General features: G+C 29.3%; 1 protein-coding gene across 2 annotated transcripts in view; it reads right to left on the bottom strand.

The window, feature by feature from the left end:
* Nucleotides 1-18,339, bottom strand: part of LOC129907596 (excitatory amino acid transporter) — a 69,304-nt gene that overhangs the window by 28,286 nt on the left and 22,679 nt on the right. The window contains exon 3 of one of the 2 annotated variants that reach the window (XM_055983876.1): nt 9,667-9,846. In XM_055983876.1, coding sequence (XP_055839851.1) covers nt 9,667-9,829 — 163 coding nt within the window. In that variant the 5' untranslated portion in view covers nt 9,830-9,846. Of the gene's footprint in view, nt 1-9,666; nt 9,954-18,339 lie in introns of those variants that run through there. The other variant, XM_055983875.1, reaches the window with a different exon arrangement.

Genomic DNA, 18,339 nt, shown 5'->3' with positions numbered 1-18,339 from the left:
GTTAATCGATAGAGTCACTACTGTCACACGCATCCCTCAACACGTGTATATTAATTCAAGGACTCTCGTGATAATCAGAATTTGCTTTTCTTTATCACACAATTAGAAATTAATCTTTGTTGTATATTTTACCTTCTGAATCGTAAAACAAACTTTATTAGTTTAACTTTCAAATGCTAAAACAGATAAACGAGTGTAGAGAATATCGATTAGATGTCAAAATTAGTTTTATTATATCCCACTGCTTTTGCAATAAAGTTATTAGACTGAGTGGATATTAACCGTAATTTGATTAAGATATTACTTTTTCCCTATATATATCGCACTAATTAATGTTTAAGGGGGAAAATTATCTGTATATAAACAAACTTTTGCCAGGAAGAATTAATTCGAAATTGCGGATATGGTATAAGGATATCCTGTGTGATACTTGTTTACTTGAGTAAAAGGTTAAACTCTTGTGGTTTTTTACAAGCAAACTTTGCTACAGAAGGAGGTTCTAACACTAATTTTTTCAAAATTACAGTAAATGTAAGAAAAAGTTAAAAGTAAATTAAATAAAAAGTTAAGTAATGATTTCTATCCAAAAAAAATTCGGTTTCTAAGAATCCATTAGAAAAAAAAAACAAACAGTGAAGATTTAGGATACAGCTGGAGGCGGAAAATGTTATAAAGTCAATCACGTAAGGCACAAGTGGAAAGCTATGCAGCTTCTCTTCTAACCCAAGAAAAAAGTGTTTTTCTCTTCCAATAAACAGTGACTTGACTGCAGCACAATTTGAAAAGAGAATAGGAGAATAAGAAATTGTGGTTAAAGAACGGAAATATGTGTTTGCAGGGCTAGAATTGGGACCAGCCAATGCATTTTTTTACTTGCAATATACATATGTAGGTATCGACTTTAGGGCAAGTTTAGGGTTCATAAAAAAAATCGAACTCGAGATAACAATCAGGCATGAAATTACGATGATAGAGAACGTGGAAAAGTGGGTCCCGCATTTGTCTTTCTGTGTGTTGGTACAGGGAACCACATTCACGGGAACTACATTCACATGGAAAATAACTTCACCTTTTTTTGTTTAAATAATCATATCATATAATAAATCATATAAAAAATCATTTAAAAAAATCGAGAAAATATAACTTTTTTTACATGACAACCTACAATAAATTTTATACCATCTGAAAGCATTTTTTTTGCAGCTCAAAATATTTATATGGACCATGTCTATACAACATCTACAAAAAGAGCTAGAATTTTTTTTAACCCAATCATAAATTCATAAAAAAATGCAAAACAATCAATCTCTTTTCTCTTCTAACGCCATTAAATCCATTTTTTAAAAGACAACCTATAATAAATTTTATATCATTATTATTTCACCTTTTATATGACGCTTCAATCATATTTCTACCATGCCTACAAAAAAAGTAAAAATTTTTTAAAGCCAACCATGTCTAAATTTCAAACTGAGATTACGGTACTTCCTCTACTGCTGGCTGGTCATCGGCAACAAATCTTCACATGTGTTTTGAGGTATTTTTCAAGTTTTTCAATTAAAGATTATATAACTTGTAGAGCACGTACCGTTATGTGTTATGTTATGTGCTCTAGATCAAAAGATATAACGTGTTTAGGAAAAGAACATCTTTTCACCGTTATCTCAGAATTTTGAATATGAAATTAATTGAAATTTTGCACAATTATAATTTATTTAATTACCTATCTACTTTATAAATTTCATTCATCTATCTATTAAAATAAAAAAGTTATGATCAATTGATTTTTCGTGTCGCTTTTTCGTTTCATCTTGTGAATGAATTCTATTACGTCTGTGGAACTCTTATTTAATATTTATTGATAAATAAAAATAAAAAAGTACGGCTTTTAACTGTAAAAAACTTGAGTGAATTTTTTTATTTTCACACCTTAAAATTGATCGCTGGGTACCTCTAGAACATACTTACAAAAAAATGATCTCTTAATATTAATGGTAACATCCTCCGCTTCGCAGTTTTTCTTTTTTACAACAATCTCATATTTAAAAAAAAAAAACATTTTTTTATCAATCATCTTTTTAGCAAATTTTGTTTACATACATATTCTTGTAGGAAATTGAACGCTCTACTAAAAAGGGTTATATGTACACTTTTTTCGTTTATCTAATCGTTTAAAATATATTCGAGTTTCAAAGTTTGAAAAAAAAACATTTAAAATTCGTTTTGTATTCTTAATTGTATATCAAATTGAAAAATTATAGTAATCAAACGGGCAAGACATATTCTTTTTGGAAATGGATTGCCACACACAGAAAGACAACTGCGGGACCCACTTTTACACTTTTTTTTAGACTTACTTTTTTTTTTTTTTTTAGAAAGTTACATTAAACTTAATGTTTGCAAATGTACTCAAATTTCTTAGGACACTTAAATCAAATTGGAGGTAAGAAATATCTTTATACAAATTTTTTATAAAGTTATTTCTCACCTTAAGTGGGATATAATTACACGAGGAAAAAGCGAATATTTTCCCACTAGAGAAAGGTAGTTCACAGGAAGCGATTTGTTCAAACGGTGCGGTGCCTGACATAATGAACAAAATACAAAAGCCTGTTTTTCTCAAAAGCGACTCTACCGATTTTGATTAAAAAAATCCGGTGACTTACATAAGCAAAAAAAAAGGTCTTACTTTTAAAACCAGAAAAAAATATTTTCGAATTTTTCCAAAATGATTAAACTGATTTAAAAGAAAATTTGTATACAGAAGTGTTTGAGTAACTGTAATATTAAAATTTTTCAAAACAAATATTTCAATATTTTCGAAAATATTCTAATTTGTTTGCTTTTGTTGAAAAGTTGTAGTTAAAATCCGGCCGGGGTAAAAATTCTTTTTTCAAAATTCTGCTTTTTAATATTCTGCTTTTCATAATTTTGTTTTATAAAATTCTGTCAAAAATTTAAAAAGAGTTTTGAAAATCTTTATAACAACGCGCTTCTTAGCATTTTCATTTTTTTTTAATTTTTGGAAGAATTTTGTCAAATCATCTTTTCACACAAATTGCTGCTTATTTGATTACTAACTTTGGGGAAAGTGGCCTAAAATGGCACATCAAGGTAAAATGGCCCCCTTGCTAGAAATCGTAGAATCGAAAATAATTAGAAAGTTTTATGAACGCGATTCTTTAGTTTATCTGGCAAAACCAACATATACGAAATTTCAGGAACTTCAAGCCATTATTTGAAATTTGACAGGTCAAACTGTCTCTATCCACATCAAAAAGTACACTCGTTAAAATTTTGTGAAATTTGAAAAAAAAAGTATAAAGTATTTTGGAAAAAGAAGTTAATGTGTGTACTAGAGTGACCGCAAGAAATCGATTTTCGAAATTTGGTCGGGGGAACCCCATAAAATGTTCCGCCTTTGCAGATTTTTAGATAGCCAAAATTTCAGCTCGATTGGATAACTCTAAATGGTGCCGACACTCGCTCAAAGTATCAAAAATCTCTGTTTTTTCACTGTTTTTCGAAGAAAATTAGCTCTAGCTCCCAAACAGATCGGGTTATTTTCACTTTTTATATATCAAGGGGCACGGTAGTGCCCAGCCAAGTTCTCTAGCAACTTTGGCACTACACCCTTATTTACAGGAAACAACTCAGGCCATTTTCGACACCCCTCTAACTTCCACACCAAAGATGCTAGAAATTTCAAACTCGCTACATTTGTTGAGCTAGTCAAAACCAAACACCTCACAAAATTTCAGCCTCCTACGATGAGTAGTTTCTGAGATATAGGGCTTCAAAAATCGCAAAAACCGTAACTGACTGACTGACTGACTCACTCACTCACTCACTCACTCACTCACTCACTGACAGATCATCAAAATTATGGAGAACTTCCCGATATCGTAGAAACTTGAAATTTTACACGGTGATAGGACTTGTGGTGTATACAAAGGAAAAAACCGAAAATTTGAGATTTTCAATTCAGGGGGCGTGGCATCCGCCCATTTCCACTGAATTTTCATCAAATATTATGGAGCACTTCTGATTATCGTAGAATCTTGAAATTTAGTGGAATGGTAGAGCTAGTAGTTTATACAAAGTTTGAGAATTTCAGCCAGGGGGCGTGGCAACCGCCCATATCCGCTGAATTTTCATCAAATATAGAGATTTTCAATTCTACAGCCATACCTTGCAAAAAGTAGTGAAATCACAACAAAAACATTACTGTTAAAAAAAGAGCCAAGTTCTCCTATGTTGAAATTATGCTGGCACAAAAAGTATTGAGATGTAAAAGTGTACCAAGTTCTAAAGTTTGGGTTCAAATTCGTATCAATAAAATTTTGATTGTTTACTTGGCAATTTTTGAAATAACTTTAAAATCGGTAATTAAAAGAAAAATTGTCAAGAGAACAATCAAAATTTTATTGATACGAATTTGAAAACAAACTTTAGAACTTGGTACACTTTTACATCTCAATACTTTTTGTGCCAGCATAATTTCAACATAGGAGAACTTGGCTCTTTTTTTAACAGTAATGTTTTTGTTGTTTTAATTAAAGGTAGTGTTGCTACACATAATTCAGATGCTAAATTTGTTTAGTTTTACCAAAAAAAAAATTTTGTCATCAATTTAAATTTTCAGTACTTACCTCAAAAAGAGCTGAAGTACAAACTCGATTTAAAATGAAACTTTTTTTTAAACTGTTTTATTTAAAAAAACGAAACATTTAACAGAATTCTAAGGCTGTGTGTGAATTGCGTTAAATAGTTAATACTGTGTAAAATTTTTGACACTATTGAGGTGAACAAAAAAATTTCAGCTGTATGGCTTATTGTTTAATATTTTTCTCTGCCTCTTTTCTGCTATGAAACTCCTTTTTAATAAAATAAAAAAAAAAAACAAAACAAAACCATCTGCAAAAAAAATTTAACTCAAATTTAACCAGGTCCCAGAGCCCAATAAATTTTTAACAGCTGAAAATTTTTTATTCACCTCAACAGTGTCAAATATTTTACACTATGTGAACTATTTTACGCAATTCACACACGGCCTAAAAAACAAAAAAAAAATAACATCGTGTTACATTTCTTATACATAATTAATGAAGTAAATACTAAAAAAATTTAATCAAGAGATTTACAAAGTAGTTTTGGAAGCATCAGGATACAATTTTCGGCCCTCACTGACTACTTGAAGTACATATTGTTTTTGTTCCTCATTTTTACTTAAAAAGGTTATTAAAATCGGTTATTAATTTGACTCCTCTTTCTGTCATGTCATTTACGACTTTAAGTTATTGCACTTTTTTAAAGCCTTCTTTAAAATGCGAATTTTCGGGCCAAAGATTTGGAGGTTCTTTGAGAAAACTTGTGTCTATTTTCAATCGGCTGAAAAAGTTCAATGTTTCTTTGTTCACAATATTTTTTAACCCTGCTGTGACAAATTGTTCATCTTCATGTGTCTGTAGCTTTGGATTTACTATTCTGTTGGTTTCCGTTTCACTGGTTTTCAAAATTATGTTGGCCGTTTCTAATTTTGTTCGCCATCTGGTAAAGTAAGGTCAAAGAACGCCAGACCTGCCTGCTCTGAAATATCTTTGTTATTCAATGCAATTACGCAAAAGATCAAGATCTTGTTTAGGAGCCAGATAAGCTCTTGGGGCATTAAACCAAGCAAAAGTTTTTTCTTGTTGAATGTAAGTTTAATTTTGAAACTACAAAGTCAATTGGATTTTGCCCTAGTGCTTCTATTGTAGCTATAATTATGCGAGAAGCATTTCTATCAGATGCCTTACATCGATACAATAACAAAGAAAGTTTCATTGTTAATAGCTCTTTCACCCCACGACTATACCTCATACTTTTGCTACCCGAGGGCCCAGATATAGAGAAACATCCATTCTATCTATCCCTATCCGCAGAATAAAACAGTTAAAAAAAAGTTTAATTTTAAATCGAGTTTGCACTTCAGCTCTTTTTGTGGTAAGTACTGAAAATTTAAATTGATGACAATATTTTTCTTTTTTAGTAAAACTAAACAAATTAAGCATCTGAATTATGTGTAACAACACTACCTTTAATTAAATATATAAAAAGTGAAAATAACCCGATCTGTTTGGGAGCTAGAGCTAATTTTCTTCGAAAAACAGTGAAAAAACAGAGATTTTTTATACTTTGAGCGAGTGTCGGCACCATTTAGAGTTATCCAATCGAGCTGAAATTTTGGCTATCTAAAAATCTGCAAAGGCGGAACATTTTATGAGGTTCCCCCGAAAAAAATTCGACAAAAAATTTTTTCTATGGGAGTTGCGGTCACTCTAGTGTGTATGCATGAAGTATTTCTTATTAATTAACTGAAATAAGTTGGTTTAAAACGAATTTAAATTTTTTGGTGTAAAAATTAAATTGAAAAAACTCAAAATGGGCAAAATGGCCTACTTAGTGCTCTTGTAAAATGGCATACCTATATCACATGTCATTTTAAATTTTTTTTTCACATTTTCATTTTTTTAAAGTGAAAATAGTTGCTATTTATGAACGATGTACAGAGAGGAAGTCCTGGACTGAGGAAAGCCCTTGATTCCGACAAAAACCTAGAAAAGGGCTTCCAAAACACTCAAAGTTGCAAAAACTACAAAAAAGAGACGAGCAACCAACAAGAACTGGGTTTTGAATGACTCGATGAAAGATCTGGGGGGAATAAGCACCACTTGTTCCAATAAAATGGAAAAGAAGCCCTTTGATTCAATTTTGCATTTAAAATCACGTATGTTTGGACAGTGTGCCATTTTACCCGGGTAAATTTGATCAGTGAAATTTGTAGACGTCTTGAAAATTAAAAAAATTAAATACTTTTTGGAACTTTTTCAACTCGCAAATGAAAAAAATGTGAGAGTAATATATTAAACTTTGAAAAGTATATAGCATTTAAGTTTGAATGCTACTGTTTTTCGAGATATAGGACATTTTCCTTAGGGGGGCCATTTTAGGCCACCTTCCCCTACTTTGTCATTTTTTTAATATTCACTTTTTTTTAATCGATTAATTTAAAAAAATTATTAAAAGATTGATGTATATTATTAAATATCAAAATAAAAAAAAAAAAGAATTTTGAAAAACGGAATTTTTTAAAAATGCTGAATTTTGAAAACCGGAATTATGATCCGCTTCCTTTTTTGAATTTGGGTGTTAAGAACTTGTATTTGGTAAAAATTTCGTCCGTACTATTTTTAGTACAAGTATTGTCAGTCGTAAATTTTGCCCTTCTAGAGTTGAAATCATATAATTTTTTTAAATTATTTTTTTTTTTTAATTTTGACTCTTATGACAATTACGACATTGAAAGAGATCTCCATTCACCAGTTTTATTGAAAGATGCACTAAAGTACATTTTAAAATGCAGAGCATAAAAAGAATTTTACAGATCAAAAGTATTAAGATTTTGAAAACTCAGCTGGTTTTTTCAAAATTTTGCATTAAATTTTGTTTATTATTTATTTTTTTAAAATTTTGATACCAATAACGAAATAATTAAAAAAAAAAATCATGTGTGTAATTCACACGTGGTAGAAGTGAAACCTTAAAAATCGTTTTTCTTGAAAAAAAAAAAAAAAATAGAAAAAATCTACCTATTTTCATTCTATCACCTTCAAATCCATGATTTTTATATAACAACCTAGATAAATTTTATATAATGTGAAAGCTTATTGTCTTAGCTCAAAATATATATATCGATCAAGTCTATGAGACATCTACAAAAAAAGCTAGAATTTTTTAAACTCGATGAAATTTCATCCAAAAAGCAAAAAAAACATTTATTTTTATGTTCTCATGCTATTAAATCAATTTTTTTGTTTGACAACCTATAAAAAATTTTATACCATGTGAAAGCTTATTGTTTCACCTTGTATAATTATGTATAAATCTTATTTCAAAGATGTCTACAAGAGAAGTTAGAATTTTTTAAAGTCAACCATGTCGAATTTCCAGACTGAGATTACGGTACTTCCAACACTGGTAGCTGGTCATCGCCAACAGATCTCCACAGGTGTTTTGAGGTATTTTTAAATTTTTTTAATTTAAGATTGTGTAACTTGTAGAGCACGTAACGTTATGTGTGATATATCAAATAAAAGGTTATGTTATCAGCATGCGTGTTAAAGTTAAACCAAATTTGTATGTGCACTAGATCAAAAGATGTAACGTGTGTTGGAAAAGAACATGTTTTTACCGTTATCTCCGAATTTTGAATATGAAATTAATTGAAATTTTGTATAATTATAATTTATTTAATTACCTATTTACAGTACAAATTTCATTTATCTGTCTATTAAAACAAAAAAGTTATAACAAGTTGAAGTCGTGTCGCGTTTTCGTTTCATCTTGTTTCAAATCACTACGATACTAAAGAAGTTTTCACTTCAAAAAATGGCCTAGCAATAAAAATTTTTGTTCAATGTGTTCTTGTCTTTATAAATCTTCGCCCAGTTAATTTGTATTCAGACTCATATAAAAATGAGAAGTTCTGGTGTAATTGTTACTTTGTTTGTTAACTTTCTGTTCTTTGGACTGCTGAGTGATTCATTTTACAGAAACAATTAACATATTTACATATCGTCGGCGTAAAGCAAAATTGTTCTAAATCCACTTTTTACCGAAAATGAGTTAATGATGCAGTTTGACTAATTTGAGGGTGCTCTTTCCGAATTTGAAAACCGTTTTTGTCAAAAAAATTTCATTCCACAGATAATATAATTTAATGGGACATAAAACAATAAATACAGCGAAGTAGCCTATTGAAAATGAGCCCGAGTATTCTTGATTGTTCTAAGTCCCATCATATTTTGTTCTAAGTCAACTTTTTATTTAAGGAAAAAACGTACTTGTATAGAAATTGTTCTATCTCCAATTTTGGGTTTTTAGTTTTAAAAAATATTACAAAATAGTATGCACCTTCTAATGAGGTAAACTTGTATATTTTATTCAAGAGAAAAGAACAAACTTTATAAAAAACATAACTTGAATGGCAAACGAGCAGAAACTTAAAAATCGTGCCCTGTAAAATTTGCTTTTTGTGACTTAGAACAATTTTGCTTTACGGCGACGATTTGTCTTATCCAATTTTGTCATGAGTTATGGTTTCAAATTAGTACTATTTGAAAGAAAAAAAAAAATCTGAAAAGAATTTGTTTGTTATTCAAAATGTCCTGATTTGTATGAATTCATCAATGAATTATTTTGATTATTTTAAATAATTTAAAAATTCTTATATTTCTCTTAAAAAAAGCCCTTTTTTATCTCTTTGTTTCTATCAAATCCTGTATCAGGTACATTTTGCAGAAGTTCTTAGCTCAAAAAATGAATCATCATTAAACTACCACACAACAAAGCGAATGATAAATTGATTGGATATGAGCCAACTAAAAGAAAATGCAGTACAAAAAATTTAGGAGTCAATGTTCGATACAGTAAGGATTTTCTGTATTTTTTTTTTCTTTTCTCAAAAACTCCTTTTCAAAAATAATTCCTTACAAAATTGAGCATAAAAAATCATAATGGCGATTTTGTTTAAATTGTGTCTTTTTTAAATTTTGTTTGGTAAAAAATTTCATAAATGCAACAACAAATCATAGTTGAATAAATAAAAAGATATTAACTACTCACCCAATGTAACACCCAATAGAACTCCAGACAGCGTTACCAGCAGCATCATATTTTCATGCAGCCACTTCTTGTAACCGGTCAACTCGATAGGTGCCTCACTGCGTTCGGTTGTTTTCGGTGGCATTTGAGTACCGTTGACGGTTGTACCATGTGGTGGACCCATTTTAGCGAATAAATAGTCTGAAAATTTTTCAGATTTTTCCATCGTTTGAAAAACGACACTTGTAAGAGATGTTGTGAATTTGTTTTTTTTTTTTACTGTTTTTTATTAACTTTTTTTTTATTAAATGCAGTGATGTGTTTTTTTTTTTTAATTTTTTGTCAAAAATTCAATTTATTTTTACTTTTTTTTTTAAACTTTAGTTTAAAATTTTAAATGCAATTAGGTATTACGTTTTTAATTTTTTAATTTTAAGTCCATCAATAGATTTTTTTTATCTGATATCCTTTTTATTATTTTTAGGATCAGATTTTTTTGTCTTTTTGTTAAACAAAGAAAAAATGGTGCCTTTCAACTTGGCAGGATGTATATATTTTCATTTATATATAATTTTTAAATTTTATATAAGATTATTGTATATAATTAATTTTCTAGATTAAACTATTACTAAATATTATTGTATCCATTTTTATATCTTCTACTTGTTTTTTTTTGTGTGTGTGTCTGGGTATATAGTAAATGCAATTTATATTTTTTTTGAACAGTGGAGAATTTTATTTTATTTTTTATTTTATTTTAATTTTCTTATAGACATTGAAATATTTGGTTATTTGATAATAATTTTGTGTAGTATAATTTTTATGGTTTTTATTTATTATTTAGTTTTAATTTAACGTTTGATGGGAAACGTTGTTCTGGATTAAGGGTTACCGATGCGGCGATATCTTCTTCAGCAGAACACGCCCTTTAAGCCTTGTAGGTTCGTCCTGGACGTCTACGTTAAAGTGGTTTTTAAGTAATGGCTCCGTTGTTGTGATTTTTTTAATAACTTTTTGAAACTTAAATTATTCTATACACTTTTGAGGAGGGGGGGGTGGTTTTGGGTTAAGTTTTTGTTTATAGTTTTCTCCTATTCAATTAAGTCTTTTTGTAGTTAAAGTTTAAATTTAGAGTTAGTTTTTTTGGTTATACTCAACTATGGTCCAAAATATAAGATTCTGGCAGTTTTTCTATTGGTTAGAAGTTTTTTAATTATTTTTTAATTTAATTAAATTATTTTTTTTTATATAAATTCGTAATTTGATTATATAAATGCTTTTTTTTCAGATATATTTTTATAAAATACAATTAAGGTGGGTCTTTTGTTTATAAACTTTTTAGTTTTTAATAACTTTTTATATAATTTCTTTGTTTATTTTTTAATTTTTAGTAAATTAACTTCTTTTACTGTTAAACTGATTTTTTTTTATTGAGTCTTTGAATGAATAGCTTTCTGCACTTCTTGGAAAATCGATTTGTCTAGTTTCCCCCTTTTTTTGTTCAGTTTACTCTCTGGGTAGACGACGAAGTCGGTGTTCGTACGGGAACTATAGGAGGGTTGAAAATCTATGTCAATTTTGTGAAAAAAATGAAAAGTTTTTTTTTTTTTTGTTCTATTCAAGAATTCGAGTCCACGGGTTTTTCAATATTTCTATATGAATATGTGCACTTTCTAGGGAATTTTGCTTTTCTTTTTCAACAAAAGATGCGAGATTTTGCAATCAACTTTTACACAAAAGAAGGTTCGTTCGTTTTTTTTGTTGTTGTTTTTGTAATCCAAAAAGGTAGAAGATTCTTTTTTATTTTTTTGCTCTCAGATAAAATCAGAACACACTTTACAGATACTATTCCTTTAAAACAATCCGCTCACGACAAGACTTCAGCAACGTTTGCAAGCTTTGAGATTTTCAAAGGGCATTTTATAAGGTTTCATAAAAGGTTGGAGAAATTTTTGCAGTCTCTGTACCTAGAGAGAGAGATATAGAGAGCTCGGATTTTTACCCCTTGAAAGCTTTAATTTTTGTTGCATCTTTAACTGGGGTATATAGCAAGTAGCAATATTGAAGACCCAGTAAGAGAGATTAATGCAATAACCCATGCAATTAATTTACCTTTTGTTCTCTATCAATATATTGAATTTATGAAACGAAATTTATGAATTTGATTGGATTTTTTGGATGCAGAGGATATTTTGATGGTTGATGGAAAATATACATGATGAGGTGTGGTTTTGAGTAGAAATTTTGGAGCTACTGTTTTCTTCTGGAAGTAAGTTTTTTTGTAATAGATTATAGTTAATAGAGATAGAATATGGGTTTGATTGCGTGATTGATTGATAGAGGATATGATTTTTGTATTTGAGTGAATGTATGTTTTGTATATGAATTGAAATTGATTGATTTGCATAGATAAAAAGTTGAATTTTTTTTTGATATTATTCTCTGACTGAAGATTTTTTTTCGTTAAAGAATATCGGTTAGGTATTTCAATACGAATGATATTCAACTAATAATGTTTTTCTCTGGATTCTGGCGGCTTTCACAATCTTTCTGTTTATGTCTCAAGTTATATTTTTTTCACAGAAAAAAAATTAAGGAAGGGTGGTGTATGATTTTAAAAAGATATGATCTAGCTTCGAATAGAAAAAAAAACTATTATTATTAACAAAGGCCGCACAGTGGCCCGTTTTGACTTTTTTGCTTGCAAAATTAATATCTTCTTAACAAATAAAGACATCGCCACAATTTTTTTTTTTATCTTGAAGGAAATTTCCAAGGCTATGAAAATTGTGAGTTTCCAAAAAAAACTTTACAGGGTGTTTCAGAATTTGGTGTTAAAATAAGAAGTTTTAGATAAGGTTGTAAACATAATGGTATTTTGATTACAATCGTCAAAAATCAATTTCTGAAGTAATCTGAGTTAGGTAACACAGTGGGGAAAAAGGAAAGGAACCAATTCGAGTGAAACAGTGGGGAGAAAAGTATTTTTTTTGTTTTTTATTTTTATGCAATTTTTTTATTTTTCTTTATAGAAGAGTACATTTATAATGTATTTCAGTGATATATTACAAGTCAAACAGTGGAAAAAGATAAAAGTAACAAATTAAGACATAAAAAACACTAGATTTCTTTAAAACTATCATCTAAGTCCGGGGTAGTTTGTAAAAAACTCATCATTTCTGGAGAGTATTTTTAAGAAATTTGGTTGATGTAGGGGAAGAGCCGGCATGGAGGCCAAATGTTAGTTAAATAAAATTTTTTTTTATTTGACTTGACTTTTTTGAGAAAAACTAAAAACGCAGTTTTACTGCAATTACTTTGAATATTACGTATGCAAAATTTTATCAAAATCCTTAGAGCCATTTTTGAGAAAATTGCAATAACTCCATAATAATGTACGGGAAGAGCCGACATCCGCGATTTAAAAAATATAATGACCATATTTCCACTATCCGTATTTTTTGAGAAAAACTAAAAACGCAGTTATGTTAGAACTATATACAGCATTACGTGTGCTAAATTTAATCGAAATCGTTAGAGCCGTTTTCGATAAAATTGCAATAACTCGAAAATTTTGTATGGGAGGTATACGTTTTAAGCGAGATATTAAAAAACAAACAAAAATCAACCTTGGAAATTACGAAAAAAACATCCATACCAAATTTCAAGAAAATCCGTCCACTCGTTTAGGCTGTAGCTACTTGTACAGATGGACGCACGGACGCACGGACGCACCGACGCACAGACCGACGGACGTCATGACGAAACCCACTTTTTTGGGCTTCTCCATCATCGTACTGTTAGTTTTGATTAAAACCTCGAATTTTTTTTTTACACGAAACCAATACTTGCCCTATTGAGCAAGTAAAATTAAGAATCAAAACGTTTTAGGAGCCCTCTTCCTAGTTTTAACACTCAAAGCTAAGAAAAAAAATTAAAAAACAGATTTTTTTTTTATAGTAAAAAATTATTAACTTTGACTTGCTCTATAAGGCACACCAATAACCCAAATTGAAAATTTTGTTCGAATACTCGAGCTCCAACCATTTGTGAATCCAGTGATCTAAAAGTTTTCATTATCGACCCACCCGAAAAATGAATATTGCAAGCACTTTTGTCTAAATGGGCCACTGTGGGCCGTTTTTAGGACTTTGAATTCATTAATTGAACAGAAAGTTCTTTTTGCTATGAATCCCGATGTTTTTCTTTGAAAGAATGTTTTTTAAGAGGAATTATCTGTTGAGAAAAAACTGGAAAGCGGTCACGATTAATTGACACTATTTTTAAATTGAAGTGAGGAATTTTGTTTGGAGGAAGACCAACAAAGTCTACTACCCGGCAATGACCTGTTTGTATGACGTCATCTGCTTCTAAGAAACATGGTTGTTTCGTGTAAGCAAACACACAGATAGTTGGAGGTGGAATATTAATTGCGCTGTAAAAGATACTTTATCACATTTAGGCAAATTTTATGTTCATGTAGGCTTTGACATTGAAAATGGGTTAAAATAGGTTATACATATAGGAACTGTATTTGCAGTTTCTGAAAATTCTCATAGGATGCGAGAAAAAATTTTTGCGAGCCATTTAGCTTTATAGTGGTCCTTTTTCCAGCAGTGAGACTGTTGAAAATTCCAAAATGCAAAAAAGCATGATATTCTTTGAAACTTGTGTGCCTATTAACTCTGGCAAACAATTTTTGTTTCTCTGAAAATATTTGAAAATAAGGCTTGTCTAACTGCTTAACAGCTTAAATTATTGAATCGTTTATTTTCAAAACATGATAAGTCCATTTTGAATTTTTTTTTTGTAAAACCCACGAAAAGGATGATTTTATTTGTTGTTATGAATTAAAATTTTGATTAATAGATACAAAAAACATATGTTATCAGAAACTTTTTTTGAACAAATGAACTTATAATGTTTTGAAAATAAACGATTCAATTGGGATGACATTTTGAAGGGGTATTTTTTGTATGATTCTCTTGACTAAAAGATGTAAATTCAAAGTTGAAATCTATTATATTGGCAAAAATGTATTTTAAGGACAAATTTTCTTTGGCTCTAAATGAAAGCAGATGAAAATAAAATAAATAGTTTAAAAAACTAAAAGTACGCTTTTATCATGCACTAAAAACTATAAAATAATTTAATTGGCTTATTGGAAATGATTAGATCAAAAAGCATCGAGCGCTTTTTTCAAACTTTATAAAAGTACGTACAACAAAAATGCGTTCTACTTTTTGATCTAACCACTTCTAATAAGCCAATTAAATTATTTTATAGTTTTTAGTGCGTGATAAAAGCGTACTTTTAGTTTTTTAAAATTTAATCTTAATTATTTATAAAAAAAACTATTTTTTTTTAAACCTCTCTTACGAAAAAATTACACCGCTCTTAAAAAAAATATACCAAAAATTCTTTGTTACCTATTAAGAAATTTTTTGGAGTAGGTAATTTGAAATTTTAAAAAGAAAATTTGTATTAGACTTGTTTTTTCTACAACTCAGTAGCTATTAATTTTTTGATTTTAATTCGAAAAATAATAAAACCAAATACTTAAGCCCGTATGATACTTCTTTTTTTCCTTATTTTTAATAATTTAAAAAAGAATGTAGAGCAGGGGGTCAATTCCCGATCTGTGAAACTGTGAAGTGATAAGTTTTCACGTTTTCATTATAAATTCGATGCTTGATTTGTAAAAAAAATCTAAACAAATCGCGACCTTAGGACAAGAAGGTTCTATCTGCACTCTTATCACTTTAGAGAAAACGAAGATGTAATATTTCATCGTATATAACTTCTAAACCAAAACTTGATTCTAAACATGTTCTTCAATTTTTACATTATATTGTTTCATGGATTTTGTTGCATTAATTCAATAAAAACTATAAAGAATAGTTAATCAATAATTTATAATTAAAAAAATCGATAGAACTTTGTTGCTCAACGATAAGGTAAATAAACGTAGGACAAGAAGGTTCTAAATTACCAGATAGAACTTTGCGCCACGATAAGGAATTTAGTTTTTCAGATAGAACTTTGTTTGTTTAGGGAATTAACCAAACAATACTTTTCCAAAGGTTTTTGGTGTGCTGAACTCGAATCAGAATTCAGAAACATTCTATCAGCTCCCGTTTTTTTAATATTACCGTTAAAAAATGCAAAAACACCTGTTTCTGAATCTATGCTGCAATGTGAGAGAATTTTTTTCAACACTTTTTGTGAAGGTTTGTATAAAAATTGCTTTTCTGCTTTAAATCTTTGCGATGTTTTTTTTATAATCCGAGATATTTTAATTTGAAGTTACTGCAGTTTGAAATAACGTTATTGATAAAATAAGCCAAAACTCACGTACTTAAACTTAAGATATCTTGGAAAATAAAATTGATATCGGAAATATTTAAACTGATTTTCAAATAAAAAAAATAACAGTTCTAATGTAGAAACCGTTAAAAATTATGCTGACAAAAGGTACCTTACATCATAGCATAACCTCAAAAACAGCCAAAACACGTTTTTTTTTGCAAATTCTAACGGCAATATTTCAAGAACTAAGACCGAGAGAATATATCTGAATTTATATTCGAGTTAGGCAACTATTGGAAAAGTATTAGTTTGGTTTATTCATAATAAAAATAGTCAAACTTTGTTGACCAGAGCTATCAGCCAAAAAACGTGTTTTTGCATTTTCTAATGGCAATATTTCAAAAACTAAAGCTGATAGAATATTTCTGACCCCGGATTCGAGTTCAACACACCAAAAACCCTTGGAAAAGTATTGTATAGTTTATTCATCCAAAACCTTGTGTGCAGTGTTATAAAAGAAAAAACAGAAAGGATGAAGTTTCATGTACATAAGTAAAAATTAAATAAGCTCACAGCATTTTTTAACAATTTATATTGAATTCACAGCACTAATTTCATATATTTAGGAATGTAGGTATTGAATTGGGTATTGTAATACCAGTTATTCCAAGGAGTACTAGGTTCTAATGATGATATGTTTAAATATTCATTTACAGCAATAAGGTTCTATTTACGACGTAAAATTCAACTAGGTTCTATCTACGAAATATTTTTTGTTTTTTAAGGCAAAAGGTTCTATCTGGCAATTAGAACTTTGTGAACTTAAATTCATATTTAGTGTTTGTAGATATAACCTTGTTGGCTTCAATTTCATGAGTTATTTCATAATCGGACAGAGATAGCCAAATTTGGATAGCGGCAATCGAAAGAGCGTAGCCTTTTTAGTGTAATGCAATATATAACTCAATTTTGGAAAAAATGTCAGTTAGAACCTTGTTGTCCTAAGGTCGCGAAATATCTAAATCTTTTCACATGATAAATTATTTAGGTAACACAACCGAATATTTTTGTGAAAAATAATAAACAAATATTTAGTACTTTTTAGTACACATCTTATCACATTGAGTTTGAGAAACGCATAAAGGGTAAATGAAAAAAAACGTTGTGAAAATTGAAATGATATTATTTTTTTACTTCACAGTTTCACAGATCGGGAATTGACCCCCAGTATGTCATGTTTCGAATATAAAAGCTGCGTTCCTTTGGAAATATTTATCTACTTTTTAGTACTAAAAACTACTTTGAACTACTTTGCTATACAGAAAAAGTTGTTCAAAGCAGCTTTAAGTACTAAAAAGTAGTTAAATATTTCCAAAGGAACGCAGCTAAAATCACATGTAGTGTGAGCACGTAAACAAAATAAACAAAAAGCCAAAAATGTCACATAAAAAGTACTAAAAAAAGTTCTAAAAATCTAGCTTGAAAGTTGACAGAATTGAAGTTTGTTTATTTATATTTATCTGGCAAAATATAAAAACTAGATTTTCTATAAAATATAATAACCGAAATTTAATGCTGTGCACCGTAAAAATGAATTTTTTTCAACAACTGCTTGCGGTTTGGAACTATAAAAAAAAAAGAAAAATAGAAGTAAATTTACATATATTTGTAAAGGACTAAATACGTTTGTTGAATTAATACTTAAATTTTTATTTAAAATTAAAAAAAATAAATTGTCACCGATAGGAATCACTCTAATGTGACTCAAATCTCTGACTGTATAAGAAGCTATAGGTCGTTTCAAATCAAAAGTCCCATGGAAAATTGAGCAAAAATAAAAAAAACTCATTCGCTTATTGGAAGGAAGCATTTATGAGGCAGCTGAACTTTTTCTAAAATTACGATAAAATAATGAAGAACAGTTCTTGATATCCCTATTTTAATTAATTGATCCGTCTGTGAGATTCAATGAGTTAGCCTCAGAAAGCGGAGGCAAGTCTCCCGGGCTTGCATTACTCTATATCCGCGGGCAATACAAAAAAACATACAATTATTTAATTATTTATCATTTGAAGGCAGTTGTTATAACTTTGCCGAAGATATTGTTATAGGACAAGGTAAAGATGGACCAGAAATGTCCAGTTTATATGATAGCAATTCATAACTTGAAATTCTATTCACATCTTTTCATTTTTATATAATTGGGCAGTAAATATCTTATTTTTATTTTTCAATTATTTTGGAGTCGTCACCATATAGTGGAGTCAAATTAGCTTTATACCTCGGAATCCAGGGAAAGTCGATGCATCTGAAAAATGAGTATAGGACTGCATTATAAAAGGGTCAAATAAGAAAGTTAAAAAAAAAAAAAATTTCACCGCTCTC

The sequence above is a fragment of the Episyrphus balteatus genome, chromosome 1 (assembly GCF_945859705.1).
Source record: "Episyrphus balteatus chromosome 1, idEpiBalt1.1, whole genome shotgun sequence".
Taxonomy (NCBI): Eukaryota; Metazoa; Arthropoda; class Insecta; order Diptera; family Syrphidae; genus Episyrphus; species Episyrphus balteatus.
The sequence above is the reverse complement of the archived record's forward strand: the minus strand, read 5'-3'. Positions and strand labels throughout refer to the sequence as shown.